This window comes from Columba livia, chromosome 1 (assembly GCF_036013475.1).
Source record: "Columba livia isolate bColLiv1 breed racing homer chromosome 1, bColLiv1.pat.W.v2, whole genome shotgun sequence".
NCBI classification, from domain to species: Eukaryota; Metazoa; Chordata; class Aves; order Columbiformes; family Columbidae; genus Columba; species Columba livia.
This window is the reverse complement of record NC_088602.1, coordinates 21,526,505-21,545,838: the sequence shown is the minus strand read 5'-3', so window position 1 is coordinate 21,545,838 and position 19,334 is coordinate 21,526,505. Positions and strand designations below refer to the sequence as shown.

The 19,334-nt window shown below is 37.6% G+C and overlaps 1 protein-coding gene across 14 annotated transcripts in view; it reads right to left on the bottom strand.

Annotated features, from left to right (window-relative positions):
- SGCG (sarcoglycan gamma) overlaps positions 1–19,334 on the bottom strand; it is a 133,748-nt gene that overhangs the window by 13,560 nt on the left and 100,854 nt on the right. For all 14 annotated transcript variants that reach the window (XM_065050056.1, XM_065050034.1, XM_065050127.1 and 11 more), the window contains one exon: positions 12,997–13,069. In XM_065050056.1, coding sequence (XP_064906128.1) covers positions 12,997–13,069 — 73 coding nt within the window. The remainder of the gene's footprint in view (positions 1–12,996; positions 13,070–19,334) is intronic.

The following is a 19,334-nucleotide window of genomic DNA, read 5'->3' as shown; positions in this document are numbered from 1 at the left end:
TCACTGCAGACAAATTCATAGGAAAACTTGTAATAGCACAAAATAGAGCTTAATATTAGAATTGTACTTTCAACTTAAGTATGCTAAAGCTAATACCTCTCCAGAATACAGTTACTGTCCCAGAAATGAAAAAGCAGATCACTGGCATCTTTTGAAATACAGAAAAGTTGTCTGATAATATCAGAAGAGAATGAATATGGTAAAATTAAATTCAGAGAAACATACTACAAGGGTGTCTGCTTAAAGGCAAGTGCACATACACAGGAACTGCATTAAACAAAACTTATTTGGCTGGAATGAAGCAGCTGTACATAAAGCAACTCCTTTTTCTAGTAATTATAAAGCTTTTTAAAATCTTCAGTGGCACTACATTGCAATTTAGAGGTGATAAAATAATCAAGCAATTTGTTGTAATTTGATTTTAAAAGTAACTTCTTTCTTGACTCTCTTCTGCATACTGCTTAAATGAGTTAATGAAAAAGTAATTTTGGAAGGTCTATCATTTTGTCTGCAATCACTCCGGAAAGTCTCAAGATGTGCTGGGCTTTGCTGGCAGGTTGTAACATCTCTGACCTCTAAAAAGTAGACACAAATGCGTATTGTAATTCACTGAAACATCCCAAATACTTCAATAACAGGAGAGCTACTCCGAAATAATTACACAAGTATGTGAGGTTCTGCTTTTTCTGGTAGCCTTCTTTCTTGGGACAATAATATACATATATTGACAGTTTTAATGTGTGAAGCACTAGCAGTTGCTACAAGAGGGCTACTAATAGCAGGACAGGACTTTTGTATGGCATGTATCATATTGCTGTAGGAGTGCTTTAAAAAATCATTTTGGAAAATAATAAGATTAAATAGATTATTTTTGTCTGATATCAACACGGCATAAAGTGTTAATAGTGTGTTGTTACTGAGCTTAAAAAACAAATCCTCAAATCTATAATGGATTTTATATGATCAAGGAAAAAATGTCTTCTAAAAAGCTGCTGTTACTTTTATAGCTAGAATTTCTGGAAGGCACAAAGTTTATTAGTTTTCCCCCCAGATGTCTGTGTCAGTAAGGACTAGGAGCACTTCATTACTCAACCACTTTAGGGCTGAGTTCTCAGCTCTGTAGGGGAAAAAAGACCATTGCATCCCTTTCATGTTTCCCTTTCTGCCATCTCTCAGGAAGGAGCTGTACATGACACATATATACAGATATACATGACACAGCTGGGTTTATTGTGCTGGTCTGGAATGAAGGGGAGCCACAGTGAAATGACAAAATCCCACTGATACCAATGGCATCGATACTTCATTAAGAGCTATATGATGGATGGAATTGACAGACCAAGAATTCAGATCAGAAAAAAATCACTAGGCTCAACTAAGCATAGCTCACCTATAAGGAATGCATTTTCTAAAGCTAAAATAATCTTTTAATGACCTCATAGAATCATGAGCTGCTGCAGTAATGGATTCTTAGACCATGTGTTTTACATTAAACAGAAATTAAATCAGAATTAATCAGGTTCTGTGGATAAATTCATTTGTCCATAGATACATCTATCCATGGAGTCAAGTCTGTTACTTGCTCTAGTGCTGAATCACGGTCCTAAATTTTAAGACTTGCAACATCACAGAGTCATAGAATCATAGCATAGTTTTGGCTGGAAGGGATCTTCAAAAATTATTTAGTCCAACTCCCCTGCAATAAGCAGGAGCATCTTCAAATAGATCAGGCTGCTTAGAGCCCCATCTGACCTGGAGGGGCCTCTGAGCTGAAGGACCCAAGAAACCAAAATGGATTGTGTTCCTCTAATGACTTATTTGTTAAGAAATCCATGAAAGGAAAACACAATATAAGGTTGTTTTATCCTCTCTTGTCCTTCAGGTTGTGGGCAACCTGAGGTTCCAAGATTAGAAGAAAAGAGATTGTGCTGTTTTCCTCATACAAACTTGCAGACTTGTAAGCTTTAAGAAAGAAGTAAATTACAGGAAGACGATTGGTGGAGATGATTGGTGCAGAGCAGTACAGAAAATCAGAAAAACCCTCAAAACAGGAATTTCTGGAATCAATGGAACAGCTATAGAAGATAATAAATATACATGCAATTACAAGCATGGGAGGCTGACGCACAAGTATTAAGACTACTATGGAAAATAAGTCTGAATGTGCTGCAGAAAATATGCAGAAGGTTTTGAAGAAAGAAGAGATTCAGCAAATTGATAGCAATGACAACATTAAGACCGTTTTTGAAACTCTCCATGTCTTTAGAGAGTATAAGATGACTATGGATTTTTACCAACTTAGAAAGAAAAGACACATCTTTTAGGTAAATATGATGGTGTTACAATTTTCCTGAAAAGATAAAGTTTTAGCACGGCCAGGGCCTCCAAGCTATTTATTAGCCTGGAAGGACTCATTATCTCATGCTTGATATCAACCAAGAGCCAGTAATTGGCAGCATTTGATAATCCTAGGCACAAGGTTATATAAACTATGACTAACGATTTAGATGAATTTATGGAATATAGGGTTACAAGTGGAAAAGCTTTACTCTGGGATTTGAACATTTCCCAGCACAGTGCACAGCTTTGCTTCTTATGATGAATTTTTGTTTCTTCAGAGCTTAAGCAAATACAGCATAGTCGATAGGTGCGTGATTCCTCTAAACAAATGTAAATGCCAATAGAAAGGAGTGTAGGTGGTCCCCCGTGCACCCTTCAGAATGAATGGAGAGAAACAGGCACTACTAGGACATAATTAATCTGATCTATTTTAGTTGTTTCTGTTAGGATAACGTGTAACATGCTCTAACAGCACCTGTTGCCTTCCACCAAAATGGTGGGATCTGATGAAGATAGTTACACTCTAGATGTCTAAATGAGTTGAATTAATTACACCTAAACTCTTTGCCCGAGCAATTGTAAGCACCTAGGGTCATGCTCCAGGCATATTAGCGTCTCTGAAAAAAAAAATGCACCTCTGTGGGAAGATTGTGGGAGGATGCCTTCCTACTTCAGTGAATGCATGGTGAATCAGTGCCTCTGCTTGCAGAGAGAAGGGAATTCTGAATCTGGATGAGCATCTGAGATGCACCTCCATATTCTGGGTACAAGGAAGTCCTCTGGGTTTGGACTCTGCTGTGTGAATGCAGCCTGAATATGGAAGAGCTGAAAGGTAACCAGAAGTGCATGCTGAATTCTCAGTGGAATCGCATGCAAGAATAATAAATAAATCATTTAGGATCAGCTAAAGTGCTAGTCAGATACAGATGAGGTTTTTTGTTTGTATGTTTGGTTTTGTTTTTTTAACCCTACTCCATATGTATAAGAAGTGTGGTTGATTTTTAAACAAATAAGTCTATTTTTTTAATATTATCTTTTCTTATGCTAAAAATGATCAAGGATAAAGGGCAGATCCCTGAGGCACTCCACTGCTTTTGGGTGGCATTCTCAATTGTTGGGAGTATTTGCTGTTCTTGAAGATATCAGCTGGTATGTTCTTCAGCATATTTTCCTTTCCTTTAATTTAAACAAAAAAAAAAAACTCATCATAGTTTTATTTCTTGAAATAGTCTGTGTTCCAAATTTGTTCTGTATTTATGTTCTAAATCTGAAATGAGTGTCAATAGATGATTCCAGTAAAGTTCAGTTATGAGATTCTGGATTCAAGGGAATTGTTCAGCGTAAGCACGGCAGACACTGACACTGTTTATGGCTTAGGGGGTGATCTCTGTGCACAAGCACAATTAAAAAAGCAGATTTGAATAACAGTTGTTTCCAGTTCCCAAGGTTTTAGTTAACAGAACTTATTTTATGTAAGCAATATAAAAGAAACGTTCAAAGTTCTAGGACAAATACACTTACATGTTCCCTTAAAAAGAAAATAAAACAGTGCCTAGTTTTAATAGTACTTTGAAAAGACTATAAAAGCAATTGAAACCAACATTTATAACCTATTCAAAAACATAGTAGATGTGCTTATTACAGTGTAGTTATTTGTTTACCTATTCTCCATCCATCTTCAATATTGAAGTGTTTCTGCCTGTTTGTCCACTGTCACTCAATGCAGAGTTCTTAAAGGAATGAAGACTAAAGATCAGAACAAAGATATGCTTAAAATAGAAGCTTCTCTCAAGACAGACAGTTGTGATAAAGAGTGGTAAGCAAAGCTAATTCAAAAGAGGTCTCTGTGATGACCTCGATTTTATGATGTGCTGACTCTCCAGGTAATTAAAAACGGCGAAGGCCCCAGTGAATGTGATTGAATGTGACTGAATCTGGCACATCACAGGTGTTTCCAGCATGGCTATCTTTTTCACATGACTTTAATGATATTATAAAACAACTTATTATATTATAAAATTTTACTCTTATAAAATAACACTTTTTGCACCACTGTTGTAAAAATCTGGTTAGTGTTTTCATTATGAGTCTTTATTTTCATAAAATTATCTTCCAGGTTGAAATTTGCCATGCATTTCTTTTATATACCTCAACCACATTTGACTTTCATATGCAGAAGCATAGGAATATTTCAAGTAAACGGAATTCTTCAGTAAGTGCTGCTCATAGTGTCCACTTGTTCTGCATGGAAAGAAACACTCAGGTGAAGATGGCTTTGCTGACAAGCAGGTCCTACCCTTCCCCTCTTTCGATTATTAGTACAGTGGCTGAATGTGCCCAACTCCCATCAGTTTACACGCAACTGAAGTATCACGACTGCACACAGGCTGAGGGAGAGGGGGAATAGTGTGAGTAGCGACTGTGCACGTGTACAATATACCCTGGAAGAATTACTGTTGTTAGGAAATACCTCCCTTGCTTCTTCCAGTGTTTGCCACACGCACATCCCTATGGTGGGTGACTCCTGCTTCATGCCTCCCCCACAGCTCTCTTGATATAAGTGCAGACAGGTATGTAGGTGAAAGATAACGCAAAAGACGCTCTACCCAGCTCAACATTTCATCTTAGACCAATGACAGGACAATCACAGACTCACAAATAGAGCTCCAGGTGGTCATCTGCAAGGTGTCTATAACTGCGACAGTCATTAATGAAGTTTTCACGGTAGCTTGCGCTCCAGTGCAGTATGCTATAATCACTGATGACAAGTTCACTTTAGCAATCTCAATGAGCAGTCTGACATTGTCAGGTACCTAGTTGAACAGTGTAGGCATAGAAATCATTACACTTTTGCACCACTGATATAAGCAGCTACGGAAAACAGGTAAATGGCTTCGTCCTGTACAAGCGGCAGAAACAACTATTGATTTTAATGTGTTAAGTGAAATCTCTGAAAAACTGAGGCTTTACACAGAATCACAGAATGGTTGAGGTTGGAAGGGACCTCTGGAGATCATCTAGTCCAACCCACCTGCTAAAGCAGGTTCACCCAGAGCAGATCACACAGGAATGTGTCCAGGCAGGTTCTGAACATCTCCAGAGAAGGAGACTCCACAACCTCTCTGGGGCAGCCTGTGCCAGTGCTCTGGCACTCTCAAAGTAAAGAAGCTTCTCCTCATACTCAGACAGAACCTCCTGTGCTTCAGTCTGTGCCTGTTGCCTCTCATCCCATCATTGGGTACCACTGAAGGAGTCTGGTCCATCCTCTTGACATCCACTCCTGAGATATTTATAAACATTGATGAGATCCCCTCTCAGGCTTCTCTCCTCCAGGCTGAACAGACCCAGCTCTCAGTCTCTCTTTGTAAGAAAAGTGCTCTAGGCCCCTAATCATCTTTAGAAAGACCATCTGGCTTAAGGGAAGGTCAATGATGGCAGTGGGCAGAAACCTGTCATCTGTTTTCAGGAAGATCTTACCTGGCAAAAGGGCCACTAACATTGGTGCACGGATTTCTTCTCCTCCTGCTACTGAGGTGTATTTCAATCTCTCACTGGTTTCAGAGGCCAGCAGTCTTTTGACACAGGAAAGGTGCTGCAGGTGTTCAGGAGAGCAGGTCTGACTGCCAACACGTCTGACTGCCAACACAGGCTCACCAGGAGACCTGAGGCTCTGTTCCCATCGGTCACCCAATGTGCCTTCTACCTCAGGAGGGAAACATCATCTGTAAGAGCTAGGCAGAGTTCCTCTGCAGACTCAGAATTACAGAAGGGAGGATGATCTAAGTGGCAGAGGTGAGCCTGTGTCCTAAGGTCATATGGTCCATACATACAATGACATATAAGCCCTGCAGCTGAAGCACTGTAGTTTGCAAACTCAATTGCAATGAACAAGATTTTGTAAGAACATGGGTGCACACGAATAGCTAGTAACACAAGACAGACAAAACAGACTGTATTTGGAAAATCCTTTTCACTTTAAGATTAGTATTTTCAACAAAAATCGCTGCTTAAAAGATTACTAAATGTGAAGTATTACCCAATCCTTTGCTAATAAGGTATTTATAAATATCTGAGGAGTCAGAAGCGTTTCTGAAATGTTGATAAACATGATGTCCTGTACCACATTCAATCCTTTTAATCTATGTCTTTGCATAGATTGAGTCCATGGGATGACTGGAAATAAATTTTTTAAGCTGGCAAAAGAAGTATTTGATTGTGTTCTTAGCTAACCTGAATGCAGTAAAGTATGTGAATGAAAATTTATACCTAGCAAATTAATGTCAGGGCTTATAAAATTACATTTCAGTAGAAATATCTCACTAGTCAGGGAGCAGAGATGCTTTACTGCCTTGGTTTTAGCTGGGGTAGAATTCGTTTTCTTCCTACTATCTGGTACAGTGCTGTGTTTTAGATTTAGAATGAGAATAAAGTTGATAACATGCTGATGTTTTAGTTGTTGCTAAGTAGTCAAGGACTTTTCAGCTTCTCACGCTGTGCGAGCTGCACAAGAAGCTGGGAGGGAGCACAGCCAGGGCAGCTGACCCAAACTGTCCAAAGGGATATCCCATACCATATCATGTAATGCTCAATATATATTTTTTGGGAAGAAGGTGGCAGAGGAGGACGTTTGGAGTGATGGCGTTTGTATTCCCATTACATGTGACGGAGCTCTGCCGTCCTGGAGGTGGCTGAACACCTGCCTGCCCGTGCAAAGACGTGAATGAATTCTTTGTTTTGCTTTACTTGAGTGCGCAACTTTTGCTTTATCTATTAAACTGCCTTTATCTCAACCCACAAATTTTCTCACCTTTACTTTTCTGTTCCCCCCGCCATCCCATCTGGGAGGAATAAGCGAGTGGCTGTGTGGGGCTTAGTTGCTGGCTGGAGTTAAACCACGACATTTACAAATACTGACTCATAACTGTAGACTCAATTTTCTGTTACAAAATTCATTCTCTCCTGACTGACTGGGCTTTTTGTTTGCATAATGAATGCAAATAAAAATCACTGTATTTCAATTAGTCAGATGGTATTTTTAGGCAATTAGCATGTAAGCATTAGTATTACAAACATGATTAAGCAATGATTTAGCAAATGTTTTTACCCTGGTTGGCTTCTATACATCTCTTTCTAGATGTCATTAATAATTTTTACTTGTATGCTCATAAAACCCCACAACTTCAGTTTCCAGCCTTTCTCTCTGTCTTATTATGCAGTTTACCCTAGCAAATCTATACTTTGAGTGCAAAAGGAACTCATATTATGAATGGGGAATGGAAAGGATAAAAGTAAAGCTTAGTAAAGAGAAGCAGAAACTGTAAGAAAAGTGGAGCTATTGGATGCCACAGAAGCTAAAACTAAGTGAGACATATTAATTTTCAATATACAGAAAGGGAGCTTTACCAGCAAGTAATCAGTACAGCAATTTACCTTAACCAAATATCCAGAAGGCATATAAGAATGCTGTAAAACTAATAATATTCTATAACACAGAGTTCACAAGCTAGCAAATATATATTTTAATGCTTTTCAGTGTTGGACATAGGTATTTCATTAAAATATGAAGCAATGCTTCTTAAATAATATATTTAAAGTTTTGGTCAATGTCAATACTACACATTTGTTTATAATAGGTCTATTTCTCTAGGAAATACTGAAATCTTTTCAGAATATACCCATAAGCTGTTAAATGAGAGTATTTTATATATATTTATAATCATAGTCTGACAAATGTCGACTGTCTGGAACATAATTCCTGCTATAGTGCTTTGCAAATGCAAAAAGGGTGAAATGATGTGGGTCACTTTTGAACTTGGATGTAAACTCTCAGTTGAACTGGCAAAATACCATGAACTGACTGTACTAGAAGTGATTGCCCATGGGATTTTTGCTCAGAAGGTAGAGTTGCTGGCTGTCAGACATCCATTTATGGCAAATACAAGAACAAAGCTAGCACACATCTATGAACATTTTCTTAATTACACATAGTATACAGATAGTTAATATATAGAAAGATGTCACTTTTGTAAGCACATTTCCTTTAGTTTGGGAAATTTTAGTCCTCAGTTCAAAAACGTTGAGATTTACACAGGTTTGCTGACCCATTGCTTTCTCTTAGAAAACCTCAAGATGTGTAGATCACAAGAAGCAAACAATATCAAAATGACAAAACTATGTATGAGCTACATGTTATTTAAGAACATGAAATATAAATGAATAGAATAATACGCTAGATCATATTCTAAACTTCTATAAATTATTAGAAAAATATGTTACCATCAGACTGGAAAAATGTCTAAACTGAGACACTAATTTTTCCACTAAGAGATAACTGAGGATAAAAGGGTATATCTAGTGGTCTGAAACTCTGGGTAATATCAGAAGAGGCTTCTTCCAGTACCTAACATGGAACCTGGGGAGAGGCTGGCTTTTAGGGAATTGCTAAAAATTACTACAGCAGCTAGTTCCACTAGTTGTTGTTATACGTTTCCCACTTATATTTTGGATCACAAGTTACATGTCTGAATACGGGCTTCTATAATACTGTTTAAATTCCTTCTTTTGGAAAGCAAGGTATCTGGTTTCCATTAAAGCTCTACTGTGATCCAGTTAGAATTGTCAGCTAAAGTTCATGGAAGCCCCCAGAAGATCTGATTGAGGCAAGTTCTCAACATGCCAAATACACATCCAAGCATAAGGGCTGTGGCCACTTTCATGGAAAACCATGGTAGAGGTAACACTTTCCATATTCGTATAATATTCTAATTAATATATAAAATATACATTATAATATATATGTTATATTACATATAATACAATCCTATTGATTTTGATATTCAGCAAGGAATTATGAAGCATCAGTTTAATTTCCTCCTTATCTTGAGGGGGATGAAACCTGTATCCATTACCTGTATTTACCAGACTACAAACCAGCTTGGAGGGAGTAAAGAGCTGGATTATGGCCATCCTGGGGTTGACTGTCAGTCTTTGCACAACCAAGTAATATGTCAAGAAACAAAGCAAATAAAGAGTAGGTATCCTCGTTGTCAGGACATTCATCTGGTTCTTTTTCCAGGATTGCTTTTGAAACCGTAACTGCAAACCCCTCATCTCCTTCTGTTCTTGGATGAATGCCCTGAACACAAGATTAACTTGTGCTTCCTCTTGCTTGCTCTCTGGTGGTCCCATAACCACACAGAAGAACAGAATCAGCCAAAGGAAAGGAGAAATGTCCCAATAGATAGGTGCTTGCTGTCAAAGAAGCGCTCCTGCACCTGGACGCTGTGTAACCACTTGACTATACCAGGCAACTGAATTGCACAGAGAAGTACGAGTTCAGACACATTTCTGTTCTCACTAGTTACAGTTGGCCCATTTTAACCAGGTACATCCTCAGTGGTGTTTGTCTCGAGAGGATACTTCCTGGATATACCCAAATCTGCACATTGACTGTAAATATGCCACTGAGATGTTTGCTGGATGTTTCTTACATGTAAGACCCTGTTTTTAGGTCTCCACTACGCCCTAAAGTCTTAAGAAATTTTGTAAATGGAAACTAGGTATCTTACACAGAGACAGGAACTCCAGGAAAGGAATTCAAAGTAGGCAATGTTATTTTAAACCTAGGAATGCTTCAATTTTGAAATGTAGATTTTGTTATTGTAATTCTTCTTGCCAGTTGGAAGTGCAAGCACATCTCTGTTTCTTTATGGGTGAGTCATGAATTCAATCTATTAGACAGAAAAGGACTCTATATATTTCCTTGAAATTACAGGATGAAAAGAGAGTTACTGACCACAATGTAATTGCATTGCTCTATCTCCATTACTTAGCTATAAAAAGATACGTTCTAACACACTTTCTCTTTGTTTCCAGAAAAGTCATCTATCTTGAAATTTGGCATTTGGACAGGAAAGCCAGCAGAATGTGTAATTTAGAAGGCCATTTGTGTCAGCTTTGTTTGCGATCCTGCCCTAAATCTGAATGACAGAGAATGAATGTGGTCTCCGTTCATATGACAGAAGTTGAAAAGTTATGAACATTAACAGCTTTCTAGTCAGCTCCTTGAAACATGCAACTACATTTCTATTGGATGGGTTTTCTTGAAGTGATATTCCCTATATTTAATGCTGCATACCGTGACACCTGATATCATATTCACCCAGCATCTCACATTCACCCAGCACGTCACATTCCCACGGCACAGCAAAACCACTGAAGGAAAAACAGAAGAAAAAATAGCAGAAGATTGACAGATGGAGAAAATGTGAAGATAAGGCTTGACGTGAGCAAATAAGTTCTATTACCTATAACCTGATACTACCTTAATCTGGAAAGGAAGCATTTTCAAATTTAAAATAGAAAAGTAATACCTAAAATAGCATTTAAGATTTTCATATTGAAGTGCTTTTCAGTAGGTTGCTTCCTGTACTTAACAGTGTGGAATGAAAGAGAATATTTATAAAGCATTACAAAGCTGCCATTCATTGGTAAACTTGTCTCAGCCCTTTCACAACAGAATGCATGGATTTTGTTTGCACTGACGTTTAAGGTTACCCTTGAAAATAACCTTTTTCCAGCATGTAAATTGCTCATCTCTGTCTACATCTTAACTTAGCATCTGCAATGCAGACAACGCATTCGCTTCTCGATCCTCCCCAGAAATCCTCCATGCAATCATTGCCATCTCTGTTTTCAGACTTGACACTGATTACAGGTGGTAAAGATAGGGAAAAAAAAGAAAACAAAACAAAACAAGGAATGAGGCATTTTGAACTGCTCTGGGTGAGCATCATGTCTTGAGGGCCAGCTGGGACATGAGTGAGTGCTGCATTCATTGCACAGCTTCATGCCCTGATATTTAGCATTTTTCTTTGGGTGAAGCCGATTTGGTTACTAGTGCAGCAGTTCAGCAGCTCTGGATTTATGTCAGATATTAATGTCAGTCACAAGTGCTAGTGTTGATGTGGCCATGTAGGTACTTTCCTGACATTATAATAATTACTAGCATAACTTCTGTATATTCTGGAAGAATCTCTACTTGTATTTTAGGTTAACTGAAGACAAAACTGAGTGGGATTTTAACTATTACACGCAAACTCTGCTAACAAACACCAACATTCTAGATCAAAATGTGCTTATAGTTGACAGGGTAAAAATCATAAAGAGATAAGCCATGAGGCAAACTCATCTATGCAGGAGAACTTTACAAACACTTTGAATTGATCTCAATGGTTTCCTTCAAACGATATCCTATTTCAAAAACAGATGAAAAATTTATAATAACAATAGTTTTATGTAATCTGAAACAGTGTAATTATTTTTAAACAAAATGCAGATAAGAACTTAAAATGTAACATAGCATAATGGCTTTAGGATAAAACTGCTGGCTTCAAGCTTATTAAAATATTATTAATAGATGATGCATTTGAAGCAAAGTAACAACCACAGAAAATAATTGATATGTATCCTATTAAAATTGGCAGAGAGATTCTTGGCTTTGTAATTACGAAATTCGATGTCCTACTTTATTAAAATTGAGATAATCACAGGAAATGATAAAATTGCAACATAATGAATCCAGTCTCTCCAAAACCAGACAATGTTCACTACCATGTAGAATCCTACTTATCGGTCAGTCACATCCAAATTCTACCACAGTAGAAGAAACAAACACCTTTTTGAAAGTGGAGATCAACATGTAACAATGAATGTCTTGCACTCATTCTGACTTAAAATGCAAGCACAAGGTATCTTACTGTAAGTATATCTTACATATCAAGAAGAAAATTAAAAGAAGTATCTTAATAGTCTCTCTTTAATTTGCCATTCTTAATTTGAAAATTCAGTCACCAAGATACAGGCCATGTTCTTGAAAGCTTTAATCATCTTCTGCTACTCTCTAATAGTTATTCCCATTGGAAAAGAAACACTAAGAAGAGAAATTATGACAGAAAGTAGCAGACTGCCAAGGTATGAAAGGATGGAAGTATAATTGTTAAAGAGATCCTCTTTCATTTCAAATCTTTCTGTGAACTGGCTTATAAAATGAAACATAACATGTTCATGAACAGAGCATAAATTGAGTTTATTACCTCATCATAACCAACATATTATAAACTAATTTGGGATACTCAAAATTACATAGAATAATGCACAAAGAAATGCTATCCCAGAGTTAAGGGACTCTGAAGCATACAAGGTACTTCATAAATATTTTCTCACTCGAAGTAGCTTTTTAGTTATACAGACTTTTGCATGTTTCCAAATTTTTCTTGTTAGTCTGTTTCCTCAGATCGATAGTAGTTTCTAAAAATCTTGACTAATAATAGGTTGATGACCTACTGCAGACAAGCAACTCTTATTGTAGAAAAAGTCATACTTAAATGTTTCAAGATTGAAAAGTTTACAGAAAAGCTCCACAGTATTTCATGTGGCTTTAAATATTCACCATCACCAATAAATCATTCATAATATACTTGAAAATTGCAGAGCAATGTATAGTTTTCCCTCAAAACAATATTTTGTGACATAAAAAGGAAAAAAAAGTTATTAGTAGTTCTGTAAATGCTGTTGAAAATCCCTTGTTCAGAAAAATACAGACATACCAAACAACATTTACTTACAAGATTTATGTTTTTATATGTAAATTCTTACCTAAGCTGTTTAAAAGCTTCTGCCTTTACAAGCGGTGTTTCTACAGAGTGTTCAAAAAGTGCCCCTTCAGGCCCTGAAAAGAAGAAAAATACTATATTGTAACAAGTTCAAATGTAAAAAAAAAAATAGCAACAGTGATTTATATGGCCACATTGATACCAGAAATTAAGATACAAAAATATATATAAACAATTAATGAGATAATTGAAATACATATACAGTCCTACTATTACAGTATTGACTAGAACAACATTATACACAGGTAATGTAACATACAGGTGTAAATTCTTAAAATGAAATCTAAAAAGTCTGAAGACAGCATAGTTTTAAAGTAGTTGGGGCAACTAAATAAATAAATAAGACTTTTACAATGTGACTTTTATTAGAGTTAATAATTAAAATCCCACAAAATCTTTGCAAATATTACAGACTTAAAACATCATATTTATACACAACACAAACTCTCGGATATAGCTTCAAAGCTTTTCCCCTATTTTGGGGCAGACTGCTGAATATAGAATTATATATATGCACATAAAATGGTAAAGACTCTGGGCTCAGATAGTTTCCATCTTGAAATAAGAGTAGTTTCATCCCAACAGGGAAGAAACAGTGATCACCTCTGTTGGGTGGGGCAAAGCAAGGAATTGAAGTCCTTGAAAAGCCTCTATCTCAGTGAAGTATTTTGAGTGGTACATTTGTAAAGCACCTTAACTGTCTGCATGTTATAGTGTGTCATTACTGTAGATGCAGTCCTCAAATAGACAGCACTGAAACAGCCAGTGCAGGCTGGAGTAGCTCCATGGAACCTAATGGTATGACACTGTTTTACTGCTATAAAAAATCTAGTCTTATGATTGCATTTTTATAGATTTTTTCCTGTTATGTCCATGTGCAAAAAATCCTTTTTTTAAAATTTCATCCACTTGCTATAAACCATATAGTTTCAATTATTAGAAAGATTAGGGAAGGAAAAAATCACTTCCATTTATATTTTGCAAAAGTAGCATTAATGGCTATTCCCAGAATAATGAAATGGTGTATCCAGCTATCAGAGTGATGATCAGAGTAATAAAAGGTAAGTGGAGCCTAGTAGTTTAACTATATGAACACAGTCTATTATCTGCTAACACTGACAAATTAATAAATAATTACTTCAAAAGGAAAAGACATGTCTCTAAAGCTCAGCTGTTGACTTTTGTCTCCACATTTGGTGTCACCAGAACGAGCAGACTCCACTCTGTGCTCTGCCCAATTTTCATATAATTCCTCTGTCATCTTTAGAAATCCATGCAATCACTATAGCTCATCATTATTAATTTGTAGTTTCAAAACTGATCAAAAATGGAATTAAAGGTTGTAAGTATTTGTATCAGTGGCTTCAGGGGAAAACATGAGAAATCCCGTTGCACTCTTTCTCACATACACTAAGGTGAAATTCAGGAAACTGAGGTACCAGAACATGAAAGGTAAGCACAACATACTAAAGTCCCCTAGCAGATTAATTAAACATAATCTTCTGTACTTCTTGCAGCTTTTTTGTATGAAGTATAGCACTGGGTATGGCATTATTAAATTCATTTATATCTTTAAATTGATAATGCGATGACAAGCTTGGCTGATAAAAGTATGGGTGTAATAAAATTCAGTAGGCATTGCCTTTGCTATCGCATCACATTTTGATTAAGAGATTGAAGCAATACAAATCAGCCTGGAATGCATTATAAGGATTAAAATTGACTGATAGGTCTTAAAACATAATCGCAAACAGAGGACTATGAGTGAGGTGATGAGTTACTAGTGGGGCCAAATGTGATGTAACATTTTATCATGGACTTGGAGGAAAAATTGTAATTACTGATTACTTCAGATGGTACAGACAGTGGGAAAGAGGTGATAGGAATGAAAAGGACAAGTCACTAATAAAGGGTTATCTCAATTATTTTGCAAATATGACTATCAGGTCAGCCAGCTTTAGGCTTACCTCTCTGTGCATGAGTTCCCGTCTCAATTATTTAAGCTCAAACTAACTTGTCCAATAATATTTTCTAATCCTGATTGCTTTGCTTTGACAACATTCCTGAGCTTTATTACTGAGAAATCTTATTCTCTTCTCACTAAAATTCAGAATGCCCTACTGAGTCTTGAGGTCACTTTTAAAACTGTTCTCAAGACTAGATCTCACAAGATCTCACAGTGCCAGGGCACCTGACAGCACACATGGGATGCCATGTGCCAAAGGTGCCCTCAGGGTTTCTTGATATGGGACGTACAGAGCTGCAAGGTGCAAGGAAGGAAGAGCTCCTGGCAGTGGAGGCAACTCTTCCATCTCACAGGCTTTCCTAATTTCACTCTGAGACCTGTTGTCAGGCACTGGAACAGGCTGCCCAGGGAAGTGGTGGAATCACCATCCCTGGAGGTGTTTAAAAGGCATTTAGATGAGGTTCTTAGGGACATGGGTTAGTGCTAGAGTTAGGCTAGGTTATGCTTGGACTCGATGATCCTGAGGGTCTCTTCCAACATAAATGATTCTATGATTTTATAAAGGTCTGCAAAAGATGCAGGACATTGCTGAAATAATATTAAAGAGTATGTAATTGGAGTACAGCCTCCTACAGCACCTTTAAGACATCTGTTCACATTTGGTGACAGAAAAAAAAAAACCTCTTTGCTTGCAATTGAGATGTAGCTTGATGAGATTACAAAAGAAATTATATTAACTACTTGTCTCTCTATGAAAGGGATGTGAGCTGATAGTTCAGATGCCTCTTCTCGTCCAACTTTGACATTCCTATCAAGGTTTGGACTTTTTGTGTTAAAGATGACTAGATACACACAGAGATGTCATCGAGAGGAGCCTGGCAAAACTGAGTGAAGGAGGGGAGCACACATCTCTACGAAGACACATTTGTGAGGCAATCATAGCTGCTGGGGCCTTGTGTGAAATAAAGCAGATCCTTGTTTTAGGGATCTGCTCCTCTCTGTAGGTTCCAGATGGCATGTCTCTTGGTGTGAGCACCACTGTGCCTCAGAAACAAGGCAGAGAGACCAGAGAGGGATCAGGGAGACCAAACTCCCCAGAGAAGCCCAATTGTAATGCTGGTTCTCAGCGTGTGCAAACAAAGAGCACTGGAGTCATCAACAAAATTAGAGCAAAAATAATCTTCCTGAAAGCCTTTATAAAACAGCATTGCCATTGGAGCATTCCCTCCTCACTGGAGGAGACTGAAGTCCATGCTCAGCATTGAACAACTCCAATGATCTCAACCACCCTCTTCTTCTCCTTTTGAAAGGCGAGCCCTGAAAGAGGAAGAAATGAGGGACCTTGCACTCAGAGGCAGAGCTTCACTTTGCTGGCAGACATCAAGAGCGCGTGCTCCCTGCTGCACCCTCATGCTGGGCACCCAACATTTTGTACACTGAGCACTGACCTGGGAGGTGGGACTGCAGGATTGAGGTCTCCTGGGCCAAGGAGGGAATTCAACCCAGGCCTCTCACTTTCTAAATCAGGCACCCTGCTCTGACAGATGTGGAAGTGGTAACAGAGATGGTGTGATTTGCATGGTAATAGAGGCTAATGGAAGAAAGTCAATGGAAACATCAGTGTTAATGGTGTCACGGGTGGGGTGTGGTGTAAGAGGGAATGAAAAGGCTTCTTTATGTATTCTAGAGCTGTCATGTTTAAGCAAGTAAACTTGCCTTCCTGTGAGACAAATTCCTTCATCAAACAGCATTAAGATTGAACAGTATGACCCTAAAAAAAAAACTCAGGGCAAATTATTTTGGAAAATGACCCTAAATTAATTTCACGTCTTCATTACCTACTTTATCTTTTAAACTTTAAAGAAATAACATTAATTATTATATGCATATTCCTATATTTACTATTTTCTATACTATTGTTTATAAATATAACATAATTTAATCCTGAAATATACAAGATCAGGATATTAATTTTCTTAATGAGAAGACTGAAGTCAGCAAGTTTCATTAACACTCCCCACACACATTATCAAGCAAGGACTACCTGCCTCTTCAAAGTCTAACAGAATGTTTATTCATACCTTCAAATTGTCTCCTACTTAGCTTCTGAACAGAAGTGTTTAAATTAAACACACATCTTCACATTGTGCTTCAGCGTTAGCTACTCAAACTGAAAAACCCTTCCTTAGAGTGCTAGAAAATCAACAATACTCAGCAAAATCTGTAAGAGATTATGAAATACAAGCAAGCAGACGGACAAGTAGTAACCTGGAGAAAGGGTGATGTAAGATGCTTCTCTCTGAAGATACCAATCCCCTCTGCCTTGCCAGCTTTTTCTCAAGAAGAGGGAAGGGTAAACAGCTGCCTTCTCTTAATTTGTTATGCCCTCATCACCAAAATATTACCTGATACAACAGTCATGATATATAAACTATTATTTATACTTGTTTAAAAAAAAATTTGTGCAGTAGTTGTGACCATTTTATAGCTGCTGAATGCCACTTATTGTTGCTTTCTATATAATTTTAGCTAACTAAGCCTGTTTTCTGCCTTCTATGGACAGTCTTCTAGTTGGCAAGTTTGCAGACCGTGCAAGGGAGTGGAAAAACAGGACTCCTGCAGTCATGGATTCTAGCCATTTGTGCAGAACTTTGCTTCCAGCCAGGGCTGTGACCCCACTCCTTCTGCCATGACTATACTTTTAGTTATAAATCAATAGACTCTCTGCCACCTGTTACAAGGTGGATTTGACTGTCACCAATGCCAACTGAATATATAAAACCCTACCAGAACAAAATGCTGATGTTTGATACCTCTGTAGCAGTCTGTTCAGTCTGGAGACAAGGAGGCTGAGGGGAGACCTTATCGCTGTCTACAGCTACCTGAAAGGAGGTTGTAGCATGGAGCGTGTTGGTCTCTTTTCTCCAGCAACAAGTAAAAGGACAAGAGGAAGTGGCCTCAAGTTGTGCCAAGGGACGTTCAGAATGGATATTAGGAAAAAATTCCTGACAAAAAGGGTTGTCGGGCATTGGAACAGGCTGCTCAGGGAAGTGGTTGGGTCACCATCCCTGGAGGTGTTTAAAAGATGTATAGATGAGGTTTAATGCTAGAGTTAGGTTATAGTTGGACTTGATGATCCTGAAGGTCTCTTCCAACCAAAACGATTCTATGATTCTATAAATGTCTGCAAAAGATGCAGGACATTGCCAAAATAATATTAAAGAGGATGTAATTGGAGCACATGCTCCTTCAGGTAGCATTGTCATAAAGAGTTAAGCTTCAGTTTCATACACTTAAATATCTGTGATGTAGGTGTCACAGATAAGCAATACACAGAATTTAGTTGCCTAGTTATATGTACCTATTGTCATCTAAAATACCCTTGAACATCCTGCCATGTGGCGTCTCACATACTCTATGGTGTTTCAAACACCGCTGGGTGCTTATGTTTAAGCATCTGAACTCAGTCACTGTATTCAAGAGAGCTGAGCCAACCATTGAGTTCATCCTAAAGCGGACAATAGCATTTGGTTAGCAGAAGAGCTCTCTACAAGAGACTAGGTGGCTCTTTCAAGGTGAGATGAATCACGCTCTAAGTTGTATTGACTGTGGGTTGAATTCACTTGTGTGAACATGGGCACCTGGACCCATCTGTGACTCTGAGGAGTACCTGAGACACTCTGCTGATCATGGCTTTCCCCAGCCATTTGCTCTTAGGAGAGCAGAGAGAGTCTGCCACAATTCTATTCTACCGTGAGGGCCAGAAAATGTCTCAACTGCAATAGTATGAGGTCAAACATACCAAATGTTGGAAAATGACAATTCCTGAGGCGTTGGGTTGGATTAGCTTATTCTTAGACTTTTCATTTTTCTGGAAGTACCATAAATTACATACATTTGCACTCTTCTGTATTATATTTTAGTTGAAAACTGTCAGGTTTTCTTACAGATTGTTACTAAGCTTTTAATAATTCACATAAATAAGGAGAAGTAAAATCAAATAGTTTACTATATTGTATATAAAAACCTGCAAAATATTCTTTGTGTATTTTAAGCCTGAGGAAGTCTGTAGAACTTATCAAAATTGATTTCATATCGATCGTGTTCTCTATCTAAAATGTTTAAAAAATTCTCTCAGCAGCCTAAGTATTACTAATTTATCCTTCATGCGAATAGTATCATTTAAATCACAATTTTAATAAATTAATTTGAAGCAAAGTAGGCATGAATCTCCTCTCACTTGTATTAATTTTACACTGAAATAACCCCAATGACTTTAATGGATGTGCTTTCGAATTGTACTACAGTGTGAAAAAGAAGCAGGCGATGTGTCTTTCTGCAATATCTGCTAAAGT